General features: G+C 35.8%; 2 protein-coding genes across 3 annotated transcripts in view; both read right to left on the bottom strand.

The window, feature by feature from the left end:
- Window positions 1-428: 428 nt before the first annotated feature.
- On the bottom strand, window positions 429-12,790 carry LOC121432234 (hyalin-like). The gene is made up of 8 exons (XM_041630090.1): window positions 12,772-12,790; window positions 11,525-11,767; window positions 11,063-11,281; window positions 9,161-9,167; window positions 5,739-6,004; window positions 5,236-5,478; window positions 929-1,171; window positions 429-685 (listed from the first exon to the last, which is right to left on the bottom strand). Exons 1-8 carry the CDS (start codon window positions 12,788-12,790, stop codon window positions 429-431), a joined length of 1,497 nt encoding a protein of 498 aa, XP_041486024.1.
- The window catches only part of LOC121427302 (hyalin-like), an 81,989-nt gene continuing 78,108 nt past the window's right edge, over window positions 11,719-15,599 (bottom strand). The window contains exon 10 of one of the 2 annotated variants that reach the window (XM_041623648.1): window positions 11,719-11,767. Coding sequence is in view for 1 of the 2 variants with exons in the window: in XM_041623655.1 (XP_041479589.1) it covers window positions 13,954-14,042 (89 nt within the window). In the remaining variant the exon portion in view is untranslated. Of the gene's footprint in view, window positions 11,768-13,933; window positions 14,043-15,599 lie in introns of those variants that run through there. The other variant, XM_041623655.1, reaches the window with a different exon arrangement.

Consider the following 15,599-nt stretch of genomic DNA (forward strand, 5'->3'; position numbering starts at 1 on the left):
GAGTTCGGTTCGGTTCGGTCCGGTTCGGAAGTGCCAAGTTCGGCGAACTTCCGTTCGGTTCGGCGGTTCGGCTGCAGCACTAGTCAGAGGTCATTTAGGGTCAATGAACTTAGACCATGTTGGGGAATCAACATCAAAATCTTAACCAAATTGGGGGGTATTTGTTGAATTACCATCATAACTTGAAGTTTATGAATCTGATTCATGAAATCCGCCAACCCTGTTTCACATTATGTAAACACTAACTGTTGCTTTCCAAAGAGAAGGCAAAAGAGTGACTAAAATTGTGACCTTGTCAATTACAAACATCTGAGGCTGAAATCTAGTTTCACACTGCATGAACTTCTTGAAGATATCTTTGACAAAATGAAATGATTTCATTTATTCAGAGGGTCAGCAGCAATTCCCAATTGATAGCAAAGTTTCTTTCAAAAACATTTACCAGTAACAGATATGTAGAAAATACATGTATCTGTATTTCCAGCAGCATCTGTTGATGTGTAATTCACTGTGTTGTTTCCAATAGGAAGGTAATCTCCAGGATTGGCAGTAGATGTCAGTGTCTGAGTACCAGAATTATCTGTTCCCTTAGGTGGTGTCCAGGTTACTAAAGCTGTAGCATTACCAATGTCTGTGGTGACATCTTGATTACTTGGACATCCACTGATGACTGGATTCTCATTGTCTGGGAAGAAAACAAGAAAAATTCCTCAGTATCTATTCTTAATTTCATATTATATAAACACTAACTGTTGCTTTCCGAAGAGAAGGCAAAGACTGACTAAAATTGTGAACTTGTCAATGACAAACATCTCAGGCTGTAATCTAGTTTCATACTGCATGAATATCTTGAAGATATCTTTGACAAAGTGAAATGGGTCTGCAACAGTTCCCAATTGATAAAAAAGTTTCTTTCAAGAACACTTACCAGTAACAGATATGTAGAAAGTACATATTCCTGTATTTCCAGCAGCATCTGTTGATGTGTAATTCACTGTGTTGTTTCCAATGGGGAAGTAATCTCCAGGATTGGCAGTGGATGTCAGTCTCTGAGTACCAGAATTATCTGTTCCCTTAGGTGGTGTCCAGGTTACTAAAGCTGTAGCATTACCACTGTCTGTGTTGACATCTTGATTACTTGGACATCCAGTGATAACTGGATTCTCATTGTCTGAGAAGATAACAAGAAAAGTTCTTCAATATTTATTCTAAATTTCATCTTTCGTAAGCTACCGAATGATTAAAAAAAACTTGACATCTCACAAATCTCCACAAATCACAAACTTAAGGAAAATGTGTCATAAATACATAATCATTATAGATGTCTGGGAAGAGTATTCTTTTCCAAATAATCTGAAACAATATTCATTCTCTAAGTCTTCACTCTTGGGTAATCAGTAGTTATTTATTGCAGTGATGTATATTTGGACTTGTGCCAAAGTAAGGCAAGATTGCAATGAATGAATCCAGATGGTAAATTGCTGATGTCAAAATCCTACATGAGTTAGCAAACGTATTTGCTAATCCCTTTTTCAATGAAATTAACTTGAGAATTGATGTAGTCCAATCTTTCTTATCCAGCCTCCCCTTATCCAGATCTTTCTATATCTTGCTGAGATTTTTTTTTCCAATCTAGTGTGTGGGGAAATAAGATTTCAATCTAAAATAAAACTTCCTATGCTAACTCACTTCCTTTGCATACATTTACCAATATAGTCTACCTACAACCATACTATTTTTATCCAAATTACTGAAAGAACTTGAACAGGATAATTTTCCGGTAAATCAGGGCTGCACAGCGCATCTATCATGTTCTCTTTTTTTGCAGGGGGGGGGGAATGGGGGAAACAACACATATCTTGCTAGCTAGGTTCCTCTTGCATAATGGACAGCACCAGCTATCATGTTTGAGCCTACAGTTAGTATAACAATGGCCGACTTCGCAAAGCTGCGATCCAACTTTTTAAACTTAGTTTTATCAAGTCATTCTCTCTTTTGATGTACATGTATGTTTGATGTATTCCTAAATCATATCAGCAGGTTATCCAAAAGTTTTAGCAACTGCCTTATTATTCTTATGAAAACACAGTCATGTGATAATTCCCAAGGATCATTTGTACCAAGTGTACACAGAATTGATAAAGAAAATAAACCCTACATGACCTGTGACCCACCATCCTTAACAATACACATGCTATATTACCCAAGGTTCTTTTGAACTTAGGGTGTGTCTATGCTTCCATTGCGAGGACAGAATCAGCGATTTCAAACGTCGATTCAAAACGCCGATCGTAAACGTGGTTCTGGGAGTGCTATTTATGCTTCACTTTTCAGAGCAAATAATGATCTCCAGCTGGCTTCGCATCGTAAAGCGAGGTCAAATTGGGCGCGCCTTTTTTTTAAAAGTTTTTTTCCCGATTGTTGTTATTACGTAGAGACATGGAGCAATACGACTGTTATTGCCCGCGGATTTCATCTCACCGGAAGCATGTACCAAATGACGTCATTTAAACAGGTTTACAGTCGTGGTTCTGTTTATGCTTCCCCAGAGAGCCTGATTCTGGTCAAACGACGTTTACAAATGCACCTTTTTGTGAGTTTACGATCGGTGTTTTGAAACAGCATTTAAATGAAAGTAAGCATGGACGCAACCGTGTTTTGGACTAATCACGTTTGGAAACGCTGATTCTTGCCGTAAAAGTGGAAGCATAAACACGGCCTTAGTTGATTAAAATAGATGAAAAAAAAATTGAGAGCAAGTTGAACAAACAAGAATGGAAGTGACCTCATATCATTTGACCTTTTAATCCCTAGATGACCTTTGATCCCGTCATCCTCATGGAAATACACTCGGTAATTACGTAAGGACCAAAGAAACCCAATTATTTCAGCAATTTCTAATTGATAGAAAAGGTTCTTTTCAGAGTTTAAATTTCTTGCAAGTACAAGAGACACATTTTTGTCTCACCAGTGAAGCAGAGTGAGACTATAAGCGCTGCCTTTCCCACGGCAGCGGCGTCAACACAACATCTTAACCCAAGGTTAAGTTTTTGAAATGACAGCATAACTTAGGGAGTAAATGGACCTAGTTCATGAAACTTGGACATAAGGTTAATCAAGTACTACTGAACATCCTGCCTGAGTTTTGAGTCACATGACCAAGGTCAAAAGTCATTTAGGGTCAATGAACTTAGACCATGTTGGGGAATCAACATCAAAATCTTAACCAAATTGGGGGGTATTTGTTGAATTACCATCATAACTTTAAGTTTATGAATCTGATTAATGAAACTTGGACATAAGAGTAATCAAGTACCACTTCACATCCTGTGCGAATTTCAGGTCGCATGATCAAGGTCAAAGGTCATTTAAGGTCAATGAACTTTGGCCGAATTGGGGGAAATCTTGATTACTTGGACATCCAATGATAACTGGATTCTCATTGTCAATAATAATTGTCTGAGAAGAAAAGAAAAATTCCTCAGTATCTATTCTTAATTTCACATCAGGGTTGGCGATTTTTTTTATTAAAAAAAAAAAATTAAAAAATCAGATTCTTTTAATTTAAATCAGATTTTTTGGATTTAAATCAGATTTTTTTTATTTTTTAAAAGTTCCTTCGAAAAAAGGGTAATTATCCCCCCCCTTACTCTTACAATGATATCAATATTTATGTTATACATTTCACCCCTAATATTGTTCTTAATCTTAACCACATATTTTATAATTAAAATCCAGTTACAAGTGGAATGCCTCTGACCGTCTCACCTGCATCACGCGGTTCAATATAGCAGCAGTGCTGACTTTGAATACTACTCTAACTCGCACAAGATGTTCAGTTGATTAACCTTATGGCAAAGTTTCATGAACTAGGTCCATATACTTTCTAAGTTATGATGTCATTTCAAAAACTTAACCTCAGGTTAAGATTTGATGTTGACGCCGCCGCCGTCGGAAAAACGGCGCCTATAGTCTCACTCTGCTTCGCAGGTGAGACAAAAATGGACAATTAAAAATAAATTTGAGGAATCATGTATATGAACTTAATTCTATCACACATAGGCCTATGAAGGAATAATCCATAGGGAATTCCCAGAGAGTAGAGAAAATTCCCCTCTGGGATTTTTCATTCAAATATTTAAAAAATCCAAGAGGAAAAATCCCCAGGCACTCCTCAGTGGAAATTGTCTCACATGTGCACACAAAAGCTTGGTGTCAAATAAGGCACCATGTCAGGCAGGAAAAATGATCCAATATGGATTCATTTCCAGAAATTGAACATAAAATGGGCTGCAGTGACTTAAAAGGTTTATAAGAGAAAGCTTTTCTCGACAGTCAAATTATGACTGTACTACATTATGTTAATGTGATTTTTATAATTATGTTATTTAAAACATCAAATGTATGATAAATGTAACAATACGAAATAACTTATAAGAGGCATGTTAAATATGTTGATTACATGCAGGTATCATTTTTTTTATTGTACATGACAGAAGTACATGTACTCATGTGTAGGCGAAGGATCAAAACTGGAAAACTGCCAACAAACATTTTCTCATTGACTTTTATTTATTACATTTTTTTTACAAACTGCTCTCTGAGAAGTGTTTGGATTATGTGAAAACTTTATTTTAAGAAAGAAATTGACTAATAATAACTGACAAAGAATGTAAAATTTCAGAAGAAAAACTCGACATAATTTACAAAAAATTAGTACCTACTGACAACATGCATCTGTGGTTTTTAAGGAATTACCTGATTTTATTGATTTGATTTTAATTTGTTTTAAGTAGATATGAAGACTTTGTTGATCTTTTGTTGATATAAAGTTAATTCAAGGTTTTTCAGTTGACTTGAAGAATTAAAACTGCATTGAACAAATACTTTGTCCATGATTTGTACATTTTTCAATGGAAGTGATTTAAATCGATGATTTAAAAAAAAAATCATGGTGATTTAAATCGCGATTTAAATCACGATTTAAATCAACGTGATTTAAATCCGCCAACCCTGTTTCACATTATGTAAACACTAACTGTTGCTTTCCGAAGAGAAGGCAAAAGAGTGACTAAAATTGTAAAATTGTCAATGACAAACATCTGAGGCTGAAATCTAGTTTCATACTGCATGAACTTCTTGAAGATATCTTTGACAAAATGAAATGATTTCATTTATTCAGAGGGTCAGCAGCAATTCCCAATTGATAGCAAAGTTTCTTTCAAGAACACTTACCAGTAACAGATATGTAGAAAAAGCATGTATCTGTATTTCCAGCAGCATCTGTTGATGTGTAATTCACTGTGTTGTTTCCAATAGGAAGGTAATCTCCAGGATTGGCAGTAGATGTCAGTGTCTGAGTACCAGAATTATCTGTTGCTGTAGGTGGTGCCCAGGTTACTAAAGCTGTAGCATTACCAATGTCTGTGGTGACATCTTGATTACTTGGACATCCACTGATGACTGGATTCTCATTGTCTGGAAAGAAAACAAGAACAATTCCTCAGTATCTATTCTTAATTTCACATTATGTAAACACTAACTGTTGCTTTCCGAAGAGAAGGCAAAGAGTGACTAAAATTATGACCTTGTCAATGACAAACATCTGAGGCTGAAATCTAGTTACATACTGCATGAATTTCTTGAAGATATCTTTGACAAAATGAAATGATTTCATTTATTCAGAGGGTCAGCAACAGTTCCCAATTGATAAAAAAATTTCTTTCAAGAACACTTACCAGTAACAGATATGTAGAAAGTACATATTCCTGTATTTCCAGCAGCATCTGTTGATGTGTATTTCACTGTGTTGTTTCCAATGGGGAAGTAATCTCCAGGATTGGCAGTGGATGTCAGTGTCTGAGTACCAGAATTATCTGTTGCTTTAGGTGGTGTCCAGGTTACTAAAGCTGTAGCATTACCACTGTCTGTGTTGACATCTTGATTACTTGGACATCCAGTGATAACTGGATTCTCGTTGTCTGAGAAGATAACAAGAAAAGTTCTTCAATATTTATTCTAAATTTCATCTTTCGTAAGCTACCGAATGATTAAAAAAAACTTGACATCTCACAAATCTCCACAAATCACAAACTTAAGGAAAATGTGTCATAAATACACAATCATTATAGATGTCTGGGAAGAGTATTGTCTCCCAAATAATCTGAAACAATATTCATTCTCTAAGTCTTTACTCATTGCTAACCAACCATAAATTTGGGGTAAACAGGTTCCTAATTTAAAAAGAGGAAGGTATAAAATTTGTGTGGTATTGGATAAAAAAGTACAATATTTATTATCAAATTCTATTTAACTTCATGTCATTTCCCTGCACATTCATCTCCTGTCCTGTTTTTCGCACTCACTTTGAAAATTTGAATGACACTCAAGTTTCTTTATAATTCAAAGTGAAGTGCTTCAGGAAAAGTCAATGAAATAAGGCATCCTTTTTTATATAATTTCAATCACAGAAGTTTTAACTTTTTGCACACTATTTTCCTTGTAATGAAGTTCAATAATCTTAGAAAATCAATTGAGCCGATGGCGGTATTACAGATATATGCATTGGAAGAAAAGTCCGCCCTTTGAAATTTCAGAGTTTCATTGCTCTGCGTGGGGAGGAATATCTTCCTCCCGGCATATACACCACTTCTCTGTTTTGCGAGTTATGCACTGTCGCTAAATTGTTTGTAATCAAATCTGATCTTTCCAAGGGAAGTATTCAATATATCTTTGAGAATACCATTATATTGGGCCCCTTTTCATGGCAAAATAAAAATGAAAAAAAAAAAAACGCTTTAGATTCCGCGCTTCACACGGGGTTATTATTTTAATTTCCTCCATTGTATTCCCTTTTTATGCTTTCGCTCACTATCAATTTTGAAAACAAGGTTCATGAAAAAAAGTTCAAAATCACAATATTGTCAACTGAATTGGAGCTGATACTAGAGACAAGAGAGACGGCTCCATTTCACTTTAATTTATGAAACACCAAAAGCCCCTGAAGCCCTCTCACAATTCTTTCTTTTCAATGGCTATAAAAATGTAATTATATAAACCACCAAACTTCCAAATGCGAGCGAGCGAAGCGAGTGATCAAATTTCATAATTGGTAGACATGATGGCCAAAATCATCTTTTATGAGGTATATATATGATTATTTCTATAATGCGGCGAGCGAGCATAGCGAGTGAGCAAGCTTTCAGTAGGTGTAAGAAAGCACGTTGCCCCAAAACCACATATAATTTGTGTGTATTATCACGGGCTATGTGCAGGGCCTTATAAATGCGTGCATCTTTCACTTGAAGAACTACCAGTTGTTTTTTTTCAACGGCCATATTGTAAAGGGTTTGTTGTGACGTCGACTACTGGATTACAGTTATAATCCAAATGCAAGCAAGCAAAGCGGAGCGGCAAATTTTCCATAGTTGGAAGACAGAATGATCTTTCACGAGAGTGTAATGATGTCCTTGCTGCGACTTGTGAGCATAGTGAGCGAGCCTTGAGAAAGTTGCTTCAGTCGTTTAAAATAAAATGCACTAATTACACAGGATGATAAGGGAAAGCCCTTTATGGTCCATATAAATGTGAACAAGAAATATATAGAAAGAGTGAATAGGGATGAAACAGTGGAGTTTGGTTAAATGAAAACTCATTTGCTCAAAGGTTAAAGGTGAGATGGGAACAAAAACAAGGATTATTATGCCGAAACATATGAAATTATCATATGCCATCAGTGGACTTCCAAAAATGTGTAAATTCCACAGTTTGATCGATGTCATAAGTACACCTAACTTGAAGAATAAACGGTAAGCCAAATATTTTTGTTCCGAATCCCCCGCTTCCACAAAGATATTAGGTGACCCCCCCATCCTTATTTCAGTGAAGTGCATTTAATGGATGTTTTGGTTCGTTTCTGATAAAAGTTTTAATCATACTTAAAAATCATTGGAATCACGTATTTATATACACTCTCATTTCAAAATGATTTAATTGTCAATTTCGATCATTGAGATAATTACACACGGTTTCATGTTCTCTCAAGTATACCACCAATTTACACAACCCACATTATCAGTCATATTTTCGCTGCTTTAAATTTATTAGTTGTTTATCTGTGTATTTATTTTCCTTTTAATGTTCTATCAATTTTTATTATTACAGACCAATTCTGGGTACATGTAGCTCAGTAGTGGAGGGAGACCCTCGGGTCACAGTTATCAAGTTACCTTTTCCCATACCCAGGCAGCTAAGCTACATGTACCCATCTACGGCTCTGCTTATATTCATATTTCGTTGAAATTTATTGTATATTGTAATTGTCGAATTGATAATAAATGAATAAATGGACTTATCATAACTAAACTCCCATGATGCAGTGGATATAACCTTTGCAATATGAGCTAAACGCAGGGATTTGTCACAGCCAAATTCTTGGTAAGAAAAGATTAAGCGTGGGATCAGGCCAATTTAAGTACTTTGATATCATTTAAAGATAAATAATTCACTAACAATAAGATTAACCATTTGATGATTAAAAAAAAAAATTATATCTTGAAAAGTGTGGGAGGATGATTTTACATGCCAACCACTCTTCGAATAGGGGGGACGTATCCCCCATCCCCCGGCCCAGGATTTACACCCATGGCTAATGTAATGATTTTGTTGTACTACTGAGTTACTTATGGGCTGATCATATCCAAAGCAATATGCAAGCATACGAAGCAAACAATGCCCACAGGAAGAATGAATGGCGTCCACAACCTCTATCAGGGAGGTGTGTACGTATGGGAGAGCCTGAATTCCTTCAAAAAGTTGCAGTTGTTCGAAATAATGTGAATATATAAAAGAGTATATGAAAAAGTGTCACATCATGAAACTTCACAAGAAAAGAAAAATATGTATCAAAATTAGAACAGAAAGGACTAAATAGTACTTGTCGAGCTTTGTTCAGTAGGCTACTCATTGGTATATAAGGCAGGTGAGAATGGGAAAGATGGATCATTAACCATCCAACGTTGTTATCAACATCGTGCATGATGTTGGCTGTCAAACAAAATATATCCAACAAACAAGTTCCCAACTCTGTACTCATTTTCAACTGTCCAATAATAACTCTCCAGTAAACTATTTTCTCGTGTTGTCACAGAACGTCACATACTGGCCGTCTAACAATCAAACACAAATATGTTTGTCATTGTCGATTGTGCAACCACACTAATTATTTCAAACAAGTTTCCAATCTTATACCATTGCCGACTGTCCAACGTCAGCTTTAAATTAAAGGGTTGAATCTTTGGTTACACATCGTAATTCCGAAGGTTTGTAATTCCGAAACACGAAATAAGGTTCGATGTTCCGAAGATTCGTTAGTCCGAAAACAAAATAAGGTTCGTTGTTCCGAAGGTTCGTTAATCTGAAAACGAAATAAGGTTTATTAATCATTACATTTTCGGACTAACAAACCTTCGGAATTACGAACCTCATTTCGTTTTCGGATTAACGAACCTTCGGAAAATTTTACGAACCTCATTTCGTTTTCGGACTTACAAACCTTCGGATTTACGAACCTTCGGAAATACGAACCTTCGGAATAACGAACCTTCGAAATATCCGAACCTTCAGAATAACGAAGCTTCGGAATTACGAATGTATGCGGAATCTTTCTGGTTTGTACAGAGCTACCAAGTCTCACGCATTTTGGACTCTTGTTCATCCCCTCAAATCTCTGTCTCATGCAATTATCACAGCCTATCTCCGTATACATTGTACACAATGTCTGTGATCTCACTCAGATTCACAGAAAATCTCACGCATAGCTGGTCTTTGAACTTGGCATCTCTGTTTGTATATGTATATGTCCTACTGGAAATCTAACTTGACAAAAGTTAGTATAGTGAGTGATTGTATTACCGACCGGCCTTGTATTACCGAACGCGCGCATCATATGCGTCAGAAAATAATCAAATACGCTCAAACCTTTGCAACTTCCTTCCAAAGGGAACTTAGATAGAAAAATGATGAAAAATTATCAAAAACACAATTTCAAAGTCTTTATATCCTCAAAACAATAAAATATGGTCAAAATAGCTCATGAGTGACTTTGTTGTTTTCCCAACTTTTCCATAGAAAACACACGTTCGGTAATACGATACCTTTTCAAGTGACCAAAATATTTAACTTGCGAAGAGGGGTCCGATTGGAAGCTGATGTCGTAAAAAAGCATAAACACGGCCTTAGTTGATTAAAATAGATGAAAAAAAAATTGAGAGCAAGTTGAACAAAAAAGAATGGAAGTGACCTCATATCATTTGACCTTTTAATCCCTAGATGACCTTTGATCCCGTCATCCTCATGGAAATACACTCGGTAATTACGTAAGGACCAAAGAAACCCAATTATTTCAGCAATTTCTAATTGATAGAAAAGGTTCTTTTCAGAGTTTAAATTTCTTGCAAGTACAAGAGACACATTTTTGTCTCACCAGTGAAGCAGAGTGAGACTATAAGCGCTGCCTTTCCCACGGCAGCGGCGTCAACACAACATCTTAACCCAAGGTTAAGTTTTTGAAATGACAGCATAACTTAGGGAGTAAATGGACCTAGTTCATGAAACTTGGACATAAGGTTGATCAAGTACTACTGAACATCCTGCCTGAGTTTTGAGTCACATGACCAAGGTCAGAGGTCATTTAGGGTCAATGAACTTAGACCATGTTGGGGAATCAACATCAAAATCTTAACCAAATTGGGGGGTATTTGTTGAATTACCATCATAACTTGAAGTTTATGAATCTGATTCATGAAATCCGCCAACCCTGTTTCACATTATGTAAACACTAACTGTTGCTTTCCAAAGAGAAGGCAAAAGAGTGACTAAAATTGTGACCTTGTCAATTACAAACATCTGAGGCTGAAATCTAGTTTCACACTGCATGAACTTCTTGAAGATATCTTTGACAAAATGAAATGATTTCATTTATTCAGAGGGTCAGCAGCAATTCCCAATTGATAGCAAAGTTTCTTTCAAAAACATTTACCAGTAACAGATATGTAGAAAATACATGTATCTGTATTTCCAGCAGCATCTGTTGATGTGTAATTCACTGTGTTGTTTCCAATAGGAAGGTAATCTCCAGGATTGGCAGTAGATGTCAGTGTCTGAGTACCAGAATTATCTGTTCCCTTAGGTGGTGTCCAGGTTACTAAAGCTGTAGCATTACCAATGTCTGTGGTGACATCTTGATTACTTGGACATCCACTGATGACTGGATTCTCATTGTCTGGGAAGAAAACAAGAAAAATTCCTCAGTATCTATTCTTAATTTCATATTATATAAACACTAACTGTTGCTTTCCGAAGAGAAGGCAAAGACTGACTAAAATTGTGAACTTGTCAATGACAAACATCTCAGGCTGTAATCTAGTTTCATACTGCATGAATATCTTGAAGATATCTTTGACAAAGTGAAATGGGTCTGCAACAGTTCCCAATTGATAAAAAAGTTTCTTTCAAGAACACTTACCAGTAACAGATATGTAGAAAGTACATATTCCTGTATTTCCAGCAGCATCTGTTGATGTGTAATTCACTGTGTTGTTTCCAATGGGGAAGTAATCTCCAGGATTGGCAGTGGATGTCAGTCTCTGAGTACCAGAATTATCTGTTCCCTTAGGTGGTGTCCAGGTTACTAAAGCTGTAGCATTACCACTGTCTGTGTTGACATCTTGATTACTTGGACATCCAGTGATAACTGGATTCTCATTGTCTGAGAAGATAACAAGAAAAGTTCTTCAATATTTATTCTAAATTTCATCTTTCGTAAGCTACCGAATGATTAAAAAAAACTTGACATCTCACAAATCTCCACAAATCACAAACTTAAGGAAAATGTGTCATAAATACATAATCATTATAGATGTCTGGGAAGAGTATTCTTTTCCAAATAATCTGAAACAATATTCATTCTCTAAGTCTTCACTCTTGGGTAATCAGTAGTTATTTATTGCAGTGATGTATATTTGGACTTGTGCCAAAGTAAGGCAAGATTGCAATGAATGAATCCAGATGGTAAATTGCTGATGTCAAAATCCTACATGAGTTAGCAAACGTATTTGCTAATCCCTTTTTCAATGAAATTAACTTGAGAATTGATGTAGTCCAATCTTTCTTATCCAGCCTCCCCTTATCCAGATCTTTCTATATCTTGCTGAGATTTTTTTTTCCAATCTAGTGCGTGGGGAAATAAGATTTCAATCTAAAATAAAACTTCCTATGCTAACTCACTTCCTTTGCATACATTTACCAATATAGTCTACCTACAACCATACTATTTTTATCCAAATTACTGAAAGAACTTGAACAGGATAATTTTCCGGTAAATCAGGGCTGCACAGCGCATCTATCATGTTCTCTTTTTTTGCAGGGGGGGGGGGAATGGGGGAAACAACACATATCTTGCTAGCTAGGTTCCTCTTGCATAATGGACAGCACCAGCTATCATGTTTGAGCCTACAGTTAGTATAACAATGGCCGACTTCGCAAAGCTGCGATCCAACTTTTTAAACTTAGTTTTATCAAGTCATTCTCTCTTTTGATGTACATGTATGTTTGATGTATTCCTAAATCATATCAGCAGGTTATCCAAAAGTTTTAGCAACTGCCTTATTATTCTTATGAAAACACAGTCATGTGATAATTCCCAAGGATCATTTGTACCAAGTGTACACAGAATTGATAAAGAAAATAAACCCTACATGACCTGTGACCCACCATCCTTAACAATACACATGCTATATTACCCAAGGTTCTTTTGAACTTAGGGTGTGTCTATGCTTCCATTGCGAGGACAGAATCAGCGATTTCAAACGTCGATTCAAAACGCCGATCGTAAACGTGGTTCTGGGAGTGCTATTTATGCTTCACTTTTCAGAGCAAATAATGATCTCCAGCTGGCTTCGCATCGTAAAGCGAGGTCAAATTGGGCGCGCCTTTTTTTTAAAAGTTTTTTTCCCGATTGTTGTTATTACGTAGAGACATGGAGCAATACGACTGTTATTGCCCGCGGATTTCATCTCACCGGAAGCATGTACCAAATGACGTCATTTAAACAGGTTTACAGTCGTGGTTCTGTTTATGCTTCCCCAGAGAGCCTGATTCTGGTCAAACGACGTTTACAAATGCACCTTTTTGTGAGTTTACGATCGGTGTTTTGAAACAGCATTTAAATGAAAGTAAGCATGGACGCAACCGTGTTTTGGACTAATCACGTTTGGAAACGCTGATTCTTGCCGTAAAAGTGGAAGCATAAACACGGCCTTAGTTGATTAAAATAGATGAAAAAAAATTGAGAGCAAGTTGAACAAAAAAGAATGGAAGTGACCTCATATCATTTGACCTTTTAATCCCTAGATGACCTTTGATCCCGTCATCCTCATGGAAATACACTCGGTAATTACGTAAGGACCAAAGAAACCCAATTATTTCAGCAATTTCTAATTGATAGAAAAGGTTCTTTTCAGAGTTTAAATTTCTTGCAAGTACAAGAGACACATTTTTGTCTCACCAGTGAAGCAGAGTGAGACTATAAGCGCTGCCTTTCCCACGGCAGCGGCGTCAACACAACATCTTAACCCAAGGTTAAGTTTTTGAAATGACAGCATAACTTAGGGAGTAAATGGACCTAGTTCATGAAACTTGGACATAAGGTTAATCAAGTACTACTGAACATCCTGCCTGAGTTTTGAGTCACATGACCAAGGTCAAAAGTCATTTAGGGTCAATGAACTTAGACCATGTTGGGGAATCAACATCAAAATCTTAACCAAATTGGGGGGTATTTGTTGAATTACCATCATAACTTTAAGTTTATGAATCTGATTAATGAAACTTGGACATAAGAGTAATCAAGTACCACTTCACATCCTGTGCGAATTTCAGGTCGCATGATCAAGGTCAAAGGTCATTTAAGGTCAATGAACTTTGGCCGAATTGGGGGAAATCTTGATTACTTGGACATCCAATGATAACTGGATTCTCATTGTCAATAATAATTGTCTGAGAAGAAAAGAAAAATTCCTCAGTATCTATTCTTAATTTCACATCAGGGTTGGCGATTTTTTTTATTAAAAAAAAAAAATTAAAAAATCAGATTCTTTTAATTTAAATCAGATTTTTTGGATTTAAATCAGATTTTTTTTATTTTTTAAAAGTTCCTTCGAAAAAAGGGTAATTATCCCCCCCTTACTCTTACAATGATATCAATATTTATGTTATACATTTCACCCCTAATATTGTTCTTAATCTTAACCACATATTTTATAATTAAAATCCAGTTACAAGTGGAATGCCTCTGACCGTCTCACCTGCATCACGCGGTTCAATATAGCAGCAGTGCTGACTTTGAATACTACTCTAACTCGCACAAGATGTTCAGTTGATTAACCTTATGGCAAAGTTTCATGAACTAGGTCCATATACTTTCTAAGTTATGATGTCATTTCAAAAACTTAACCTCAGGTTAAGATTTGATGTTGACGCCGCCGCCGTCGGAAAAACGGCGCCTATAGTCTCACTCTGCTTCGCAGGTGAGACAAAAATGGACAATTAAAAATAAATTTGAGGAATCATGTATATGAACTTAATTCTATCACACATAGGCCTATGAAGGAATAATCCATAGGGAATTCCCAGAGAGTAGAGAAAATTCCCCTCTGGGATTTTTCATTCAAATATTTAAAAAATCCAAGAGGAAAAATCCCCAGGCACTCCTCAGTGGAAATTGTCTCACATGTGCACACAAAAGCTTGGTGTCAAATAAGGCACCATGTCAGGCAGGAAAAATGATCCAATATGGATTCATTTCCAGAAATTGAACATAAAATGGGCTGCAGTGACTTAAAAGGTTTATAAGAGAAAGCTTTTCTCGACAGTCAAATTATGACTGTACTACATTATGTTAATGTGATTTTTATAATTATGTTATTTTAAAACATCAAATGTATGATAAATGTAACAATACGAAATAACTTATAAGAGGCATGTTAAATATGTTGATTACATGCAGGTATCATTTTTTTTATTGTACATGACAGAAGTACATGTACTCATGTGTAGGCGAAGGATCAAAACTGGAAAACTGCCAACAAACATTTTCTCATTGACTTTTATTTATTACATTTTTTTTACAAACTGCTCTCTGAGAAGTGTTTGGATTATGTGAAAACTTTATTTTAAGAAAGAAATTGACTAATAATAACTGACAAAGAATGTAAAATTTCAGAAGAAAAACTCGACATAATTTACAAAAAATTAGTACCTACTGACAACATGCATCTGTGGTTTTTAAGGAATTACCTGATTTTATTGATTTGATTTTAATTTGTTTTAAGTAGATATGAAGACTTTGTTGATCTTTTGTTGATATAAAGTTAATTCAAGGTTTTTCAGTTGACTTGAAGAATTAAAACTGCATTGAACAAATACTTTGTCCATGATTTGTACATTTTTCAATGGAAGTGATTTAAATCGATGATTTAAAAAAAAAATCATGGTGATTTAAATCGCGATTTAAATCACGATTTAAATCAACGTGATTTAAA

The sequence above is a fragment of the Lytechinus variegatus genome, chromosome 1 (assembly GCF_018143015.1).
Source record: "Lytechinus variegatus isolate NC3 chromosome 1, Lvar_3.0, whole genome shotgun sequence".
NCBI lineage: Eukaryota > Metazoa > Echinodermata > Echinoidea > Temnopleuroida > Toxopneustidae > Lytechinus > Lytechinus variegatus.